Here is an 8,958-nt window from a genome sequence, read left to right on the forward strand (position 1 = left end):
GAGAGAGAGAGAGAGAGAGAGAGAGAGAGAGAGAGAGAGAGAGAGAGAGAGAGAGAGAGAGCAAAAAGGAAACAGAAATGGGATGAACCAGGGACTAACCCTATGATTGCATCGACCTTGCAGCCGGCCGACGTACATGCACGAACACGGCTCTTCAGACTGCTGAGCGTGAGTTCCGCTCCTACGGCCGCCCGCACTCCACCTACGCAGCGGTGGTGCTCTCTGACGGCAACTCCAACTGCGATTCGGGCTACAACAATAACGGCTACAACCAGTTTGGCGGCTATAACCGATATGGCGGCTACAATCAGTATGGCGGCTACAACCAACGTAGCCGCGTGATTACTGGCGGCGGTGGTTACGGAAATGGCGGAGGACGGCAAGGAGATAGAGGGCGCTACGGTGCGACGTGTGCTGCTGCGCGGAAGTTGAAAGACTTTGGTAAGTAACCTATGAAAGGCTTATTACTCTTCAATAAACGGGGACAGATACACACAGTGACGCTAACAGTGAGATAATGTGAACAACTGCGTTTAAAACCACTAAACCTTGTATGCTACGGTGCAATATAGCTAGCTCATAATGCAAAAGATAAATTCAGATTTCGACGACTTGTTTACTGTATGTCCCGCCCCCAAAAGTTTCACTGCATAACAAGTATACAGTATCCCCAATATGAATTATACGATTACCATAAATAATGCTGCACCCTTATTATTTCTAAATTCTTTACTCCTCAATTTTCCATTATTTCATAAGCCCTCTTCACTATCAGCATCTATTAACATATATATACCGTAGGGTATTCTACCGAGGTGTATATAACATATCGTACCGTAGCTACAAATCTTTATCTATAATAATGACTTCTACACCGACCATTAACTCATAGGAGGCAAGGTGATTTTTTATAGAAAAAAAAACCTTTGTGAACAAAATAAACTGTGTTATGTAAGCCGTAAAATTACCCGTAAGGCCGTCAAGCACCTCCACCGCGTTTCTCTTCTCATCTGGTCATCCTCGCTCACAAGCCTCCCCCACATGTGACTCGTTGCAGGCGTCGAGGTGTTCATGCACGCCGTCGGTCGGCGGATTGACACTGAGGAGGTGGACTGCATCTCGTCGCCAGGCCAGAACAACCTGCACAGCGACTACTTCTCCGGCTGCGAGGACGTCAAGTACTCGCACAACCAGTATCGCCGATTGAACGGATAAACACACGGCGGCGCAGCATCATCGTTGTCGTCATCATCATCATCATCATCATCGTCGTCGTCGTCGTCGTCGTCGTCGTCGTCATGGGCACAACATATACTCATTACATTTATTCGAGCGTATTTTCGTTTGCACTCTTACTAAGAAGTACTGGAATATTGATGCCGAAACACAGTCACTGTGGAAACCATGCACTGCTGTTATCAATGAGATGATATAGTTATATGGTAACGTTTATTAGCGTTGTATTTGATGTTTTTGGTAATTATTATCTCTAAGGGATATGAGTGCATCATAGACAAATCATTGCATGTATGTGGAAATCGAACTCATAGCGGATTAGACTCATAGCGGAAATCATAATTTATTGGAAAAAAGCTGATGGCCTGGAATAATCCTTTTTAATTCTTTTCGTTATCATAACGAAGATCAAACGCCTTCTTCATAATAAATTTATAAACACAAGTAGGCATACGTGACAATAATGTTTGCTACGTGCTCATGGAAATTGGTTTGGCTAAAACAAAAAATTATTAACCATGTCAGTAAAGTTGTATACATCTATTTCATACTCGAATTTAAATATATTTATATACCGTATTAACTCCAGGCTTAAACGGTCATGCTGTTATTGCGCAACGTGCTTGATGTTATGTATGATATTCGTAGGGTAGCTTTCACGTTAAGTTTTACAAATATGATGAGTAAAATAATGTACAGCGTTAGCGTTCATGGTTCGTGTTATTGCATGTTGTTCAACGGTTTGTCAGTCACCATCACCCCATGACATCCAAACAGTATGTATATAGTCATAGACTGCGATATTTCAGATGTATGTTAACATTAATGAAGTCAATAAAATATCGATGCAATTCAGTATACCAGCATATGAGTATTTATATGAGTTAATGCGTTTAATCCCCCCCCCCCACACACACACACACGCACGCACGCACGCACGGCTACGCACGCACGCACGCGCCACTCACCCACCACCCACACACACACACACACACACACACTCACGCGCACGCACGCACACACACACGCACGCACGCACGCACGCACACGCACTCACTCACACTCACACGCACGCCACGCGCACACCTACATGCACACCACACACACACACCACACACACACACACACACACACACACACACACCACACCACGCACGGCAGACGCCACACGACACACACGCCACGAACGCCACGCACGCACACGCACTCACTCACACTCACCACGCACGCACGCGCACACCTACATGGCAAGCCAACACACACACACACCCACACACACACACACACCACACACCACACACCACACACAACACCACACACACACACACACACACATACACAAACAGCACACAACACACACACAGGCGCACACACACACAGCACACACCACACACCACACACCACACACACACACCACACACATTTCACACACACACACATACACACACACCACACACACAGCACACACCACACACACACACCACACACACACACACACACACACAGTAGGGAGAGAGAGAGAGAGAGAGAGGCTAAAAGGCTGTATTGACGCATTAAAGGCATATTTGCGGTCTAGATGTTTGCTAATGTTATTGCCCACTAGACCGACGAGACTCGTGTAATTGGTTGGTAGTTAGCATTCTTAGAATTGAGGGACTGTCCTGTTGGCTAGAGGACAGGTATATAAGGCGTTTGAGCCTCAGATACTAATATAATCGCCTTCGAATAAGAAGGCCCTCGACTGTTGCTACGTATGGGACACTCACAAGGATCAACAAAACGTTTACACTAGGCGTACAACTAGGTTGCGGTGGACTTACAACCAACGTAAACATAAAGCCACGATATATACGTGCAGTTAAGCTGGGAATGCAGTGCAGCTTAACGTGCAACCAGGGTGAACATTCAGGTAGTGGACTTCGAAGCAGGGTGCAGTTTCAGTTAATGTGTACACACAACTAAGGTAAGTAATTTTTCATAAAGTTAGTACACACACAGGTTATGTTATTTTCCAAGTTTTTCTAGCGTATTTGGTAAGCGAGTAATAACATCAACAGCAGCACGCGTTCTAGTCCAGCGGATGAGCACATAAATTGTGCACTTGGTTATGGTTAGAATTGTGAAACTTTGCATACGCGTACCACATGAGGTTCTGACAAATGTCTGATATAATGCCAAATGAACAGCGCCATCTGGTGACGTACGGCGCACTTGGAGTGTTAACGGGTATTGCGTTATAACACTCTTCGGGTTTTCGCTTTAATTTCAATAATACCCATCCAATTTATTCAAGAATTAGCTCAAATGATGTCAAAATGTCAACCATTTCATTGTTTCAACCTTATTTTATTACAACTTAAAGATATTAACTAACAACTGAATTTTAAACATTTACACGGAGCTCTATTCATCTCAATAAATTGTTTGTATAATATTAGTATAGATATCCCCGAATCTTTTGAGCTATTTCCTGAATAAATGGATATGTATTATTGAAATTATAGCCAAAACTCAAAGAGGGGTGTAACAAAATACTCGTTCAACCGCCAGGGGCACTATACGCCACTAGGTGGCACTGTTCTATTGACACAATGTCCGAAAATCTTCAGGGCCTATTGTATTATGCGTGTGCAAAGTTTCAAAATTGTAACCAAATGTGCACAATGTGCCCATTTTTATGTGCTTACCCGTTGGCCTATATAAGAAGTGGATCAAGTAAAATGTAATACAATGAGTACAGCAGACGGCAGGCACGATAGTAACCATGGTGCTGCTGGGTGTAATTTTAACATTTTCTTGCACGTGGAGAACACAACGGGGGAAAACAGCGGGCTGTTGCCGCCAAAATCACCAATCAACCAATCGTGGGCCTCCTAGCAAGCGACCAATTGTGGTCCTTCTAGCAGCCGGCCAATTAGGAGCTTCCTAGCAGCCGACCAATCAGGAGCCTCGTAGCAGCTGGCCAATCAGGAGCCTCCTAGCAACCGACCAATTAGGGGCCTCGGTAGCAGCTGACCAATCAGGGGCCTCGTAGCAGCCAACCAATCAGCGGCCTCGTAGCAGCCGACCAATCAGGGGCCTCCTAGCACTCGACCAATCAGGGGCCTCGTAGCAGCCAACCAATCAGGGGCCGCGTAGCACTCGACCAATCAGGGGCCTCGTAGCACTCGACCAATTAGGAGCCTCGTAGCAGCTGGCCAATCATTGGCCTCATAGCAGCCGACCAATCAGGGGCCTCCTAGCAACCGACCAATCAGGGGCCTCCTAGCAGCCGACCAATCAGGAAGCTCGTAGCAGCCGACCAATCAGGGGCCTCATAGAAAGCAGCCGACCAATCAGAGGCCTCCTAGCAACCAGCCAATCATGGGCCACCTCGCAATCAACCAATCATGGGTCAATTGATCAATAACAAAATTATCAAGTTATATGAAAACGACTTCCTCTGTGCGTTTTCCACGATGTGAAGCGAGGCAACGTCTTCCTACAGGGCTTCACTAGTAAAATTACGCGCGCGCGCGAGTGAGACAACCTCGGCGCTCTTGTTTGCCTCTAAATCCGGACGCGTCGCGCATGACGGCCCTGAGCTCCGAGAATCGCGCGCCAGGTACCTCGCTGGTACAGCCGGATCTGGACCCATAAATATAACTACACCTCTCTCGCTCTCACCTGCAAGCCGTTTACTCGATCTTACGCGTCTATCCTTGAGAGCCGCAGTCGCCAAGCAAGCTACACAAGCATCGCATCGTCTCTAGCAGTCGTCGCATCATATATACACACGTCTCACTCAAGTGCTTATAGATAGTCAACGCGTCGACTCGTCACGGACACGTACGTATATACGGGGGGTTCGCTTCATAGTTTCAGGGGTACACGAATAGAGATGTATTCCATATCTTGTATTTTCTAATTTTTATATTCCATACATTCTATATAGTCTATACCTTATATTCCATATATTGTATATCTTATAGTTTCCATATTCTCCATATCCTCTATATATTATACTCTTTATCTTATATTCTATATATTTATAGTTTGTATACTATATATTCTATATTTTATATTCTATCCGTATGTATGTTATATATTTATTCTATTATGTATAGATATATGTATAGATGTCTCTCTATTCACGTACCCATGCATGATCATGTATTATGCGCGCGTATATGCGCGCCAAAGATATAGCTGTATTGGATTGCTAGATATAGCATAGCATGTAGATGTGCAAAATCTACATGCTACATCTAATGTTACACTAACTCTTGGATAATCAGATTCACTGCCAAATATTTCTACATCGATAATTACAGGGGCACTGTGTTCAGTGAAACCCTTGGTAGTATGTCTATATATCTATATATAAAGTATTAGTCATTACGCGTAAAATAGTGCGCAATATATTTACTACTTACCTTTATAATACGATCTAACCAATCGCATAATATATTATATGTCTGCATGTTTAACATTGCCGAGTATAGGGTAGATGGTCTCTGGGGCCCGTTGTTAAAAATAAAAAAATTGGTCTGAACATTCGTCTCATTATTTAACATGAATTTGTTCTCTTCGACCGTTGATAAAAACATCGTAACGCTTAGAGAATGAAAAATCCTTCCAAACTTTACGAGAAAAGGCTAATGTTAAGACGAATGTTGAGACTAATTTTATTTCTGACAACGGAGCCACGATCATTAGGCGACGAAGAATATAAGTACAGTGGTCGCCACGTTGCCATAATATATACGTGCAGTTAAGCTGGGAATGCAGTGCAGCTTAACGTGCAACCAGGGTGAACATTCAGGCAGAGTGGACTTCGAAGCAGGGTGCAGTTTTAGTTAATGTGTACACACAACCAAGGTAAGTAATTTTTCATAAAGTTAGTACACACACAGGTTATGTTATTTTCCAAGTTTTTCCAGTGTATTTGGTAAGCGAGTAATAATATCAACAGCAGCACGCGTTCTAGTCCAACGGATGAGCACATGGATTGTGCACTTGGTTATGGTTAGAATTGTGAAACTTTGCATACGCGTACTACATGAGGTCTTGGATATAGTGCCAAATGAACAGCGCCATCTGGTGACGTACGGCGCACCTGGCGTGTTAACGGGTATTGCGTTATAACACTCTTAGGGTTTTCGCTATAATTTCAATAATACTCATCCAGTTTATTCAAGAAATAGCTCAGATAAGGTCAAAATTCATCGTCACTGCAGTCTTGTTAACATAGTGTATTTGCCAACTGAATAAGACACATTTTGACATATAGCATGCTCATGCAGACTAGATCATGTTTGCTATATCGGTCATTTAATATACTAGTGGAAAATTTTCATTTCACGGGCCTCGTAGCAACCGGCCAATCAGGGGCCTCCTAGCAACCGACCAATCAGGGGCCTCGTAGCAACCGACCAATCAGGGGCCTTTTAGGAACCGACCAATCAGGGGCCTCGTAGCAACCAGCCAATCAGGGGCCTTTTAGGAACCGACCAATTGGGGGCCTCCTAGCAATTGACCAATTGTGGGCCTCCAAACAATCAACCAAACGTAAGCCTCTTAGCAATCATCCAATCGTGGGCCTGCTAGCAATCAACCAAGCGTGGGCCTCCTAGCAATCGAGCAATTGGGGGCTTACTAGCAGCCGTTCAATCAGGAGCCTCCTAGCAGCAAGTCAATCAGGAGCCTCCTAGTAACCAACCAATCAGCGGTATTCTAGCTACACGCCAATCAGTAGACTCATATCAACCGACCAATCAGGAACCTCGTAGCAGCCGGTCAATCATTGGCCTCCTAGCAGCCGACTAATCAGGGGCCTCCTAGCAACCGACCAATCAGGGGCCTCGTAGCAACCGGCCATTAATAGCCTCCTAGCAGCCGACCAATCAGAAGCCTCCTAGCAGCCGACCAATCAGGGTCCTCGTAGCAGCCGGCCAATCAGGGCGCTCCTAACAGCCAGCCAATCATGGGCCTCCTTAGCAACCGACCAATCAGAGGCCTCATAGCAGTCAACCAATCAAGAGCCTCGTAGCAGCCGACCAATCAGGGGCGTTGTAGCAGCCAACCAATCAGGGGCCTCCTAGAAACTGACCAATCAGGACCCTCGTAGCAACCAGCCATCAGGGGCCTTGTAGCAACCGGCCATCAGGAGCCTCCTAGCAGCCGACCAATCATGGGCCTTGTAGAAACTGACCAACCAGGAGCCTCGTAGCAACCAGCCATCAGGGGCCTCCTAGCAGCCGACCAATTAGGGGCCTCCTAGCAGCCGACCAATCATGGTCCTCGTAGTAGCCGGCCAATCAGGGCCCTCCTAACAGCCAGCCAATCATGGGTCTCCTTAGCAACCGACCAATCAGAGGCCTTGTAGCAGTCAGCCAATCAAGAGCCTCGTAGCAGCCGACCAATCAGGGGCGTTGTAGCAGCCAACCAATCAGGGGCCTCGTAGAAACTGACCAATCAGGAGCCTCGTAGCAACCAGCCATCAGGGGCCTCGTAGAAACTGACCAATCAGGAGCCTCGTAAGGCCAATCGGCCATTGACACACGTAACAAACAGCATCCATATTGTCTGCTGGGGCACCTGCCCCCATCCCCCCCCCCCCTTGCTAGCTTACGGCACTGTAATACAACAAATCTAAACGCACGAGGCACTGTCCCCGACACCACTCAGAGCCACACACATACCCGATGGAGCATCACGACTTGACACACCCCAGGGATATCATTACAGCGCCCGAGGTTCCACTGGCGGCTTCAGGCTCCCAAACTGCATAATTGTTGATGATTACAACTGCGCTTTTTGGTAGGTATCTCTATATACTTGGACCATGGCCCCGCCACCTCCATCAGCACAATAAATACAAAAAATATAATAGTTAGCTGGAGTGGCCGATTTATTCACTGTACAATATCGGATTTCATGGACAAAGCACCGATCAGGGTCCTATGAAATACACTCTTTGAGCTTTCTAAGGCCCTATAGTATATCACTGAGTGGCATATGCCGCGCAGCCGGCACCCCTAACCCTAACCCTAACCTCCTGTTTAAGCTTAAGAAATCACCCAAAAAATTAAAAACTGAACTACGCGAAGGAGGCGCAACCCAGGCAGGGGATCACACGCACCGGACCAGAAATCCCGGGGCGAGAGAGACTCCAGCGACCGGGAAAGCGCCGAGGTCGCCGAACCTCACCCCACCCCACAGAAGGACACGCGGGATCAGCCGCACACACAGAAAAAAAAAAAAAAAAAAAAAAAAAAAAAAAAAAATGGACGGAGCAGCAAGAAAAACGCACGCAGCAACACCCACACCACTCGCACGCACGCACGCGACGCACGCGCACCACCGCCAGCGCACTGGCGACGCGACGCACGCAACGCACACACAGACACACACACCAACACACGCAAACACACCAGACAAAAAAAGGGACAAAAAAAAAAAAAAAAAAACCAAACACACAAACACCACCACACGGAAGGGCGCCACATCCTGGCAAACTGGGGCAGGCGATTCACAACGGAAGGATCATTCTTTTACCCCTCGTACCAATAACGCGATCAGACGTAAAAAATAAAAATAATCAAGACACTATCAAAAAAAAAAAAAAAAAAAAAAAAAAAAAAAAAAACGGAAATCGAGTTTGTCGTGAGTAGGAACGATGATAAATCGGTATCTACTTGTAAAACCTTGTGCAATAGCCGTGTGGGAGAAGATGAAGAA

General features: G+C 46.1%; 2 protein-coding genes across 2 annotated transcripts in view; both read left to right on the plus strand.

The window, feature by feature from the left end:
* The window catches only part of LOC106809869 (uncharacterized PE-PGRS family protein PE_PGRS10-like), an 8,300-nt gene extending 6,206 nt beyond the window's left edge, over positions 1-2,094 (plus strand). The window contains exons 6-7 of the mRNA XM_014813104.1: positions 124-441; positions 1,058-2,094. Of these exons, the coding sequence (XP_014668590.1) occupies positions 124-441; positions 1,058-1,215 (476 nt within the window). The 3' untranslated portion in view covers positions 1,216-2,094. The remainder of the gene's footprint in view (positions 1-123; positions 442-1,057) is intronic.
* Positions 2,095-4,881: 2,787 nt separating this feature from the next.
* LOC106809873 overlaps positions 4,882-8,958 on the plus strand; it is a 14,640-nt gene continuing 10,563 nt past the window's right edge. The window contains exon 1 of the mRNA XM_014813109.1: positions 4,882-5,064. The gene's annotated coding sequence lies outside the window, so the exon portion shown is untranslated. The remainder of the gene's footprint in view (positions 5,065-8,958) is intronic.

This window comes from Priapulus caudatus, unplaced genomic scaffold (assembly GCF_000485595.1).
Source record: "Priapulus caudatus unplaced genomic scaffold, Priapulus_caudatus-5.0.1 Scaffold392, whole genome shotgun sequence".
Taxonomy (NCBI): Eukaryota; Metazoa; Priapulida; class Priapulimorpha; order Priapulimorphida; family Priapulidae; genus Priapulus; species Priapulus caudatus.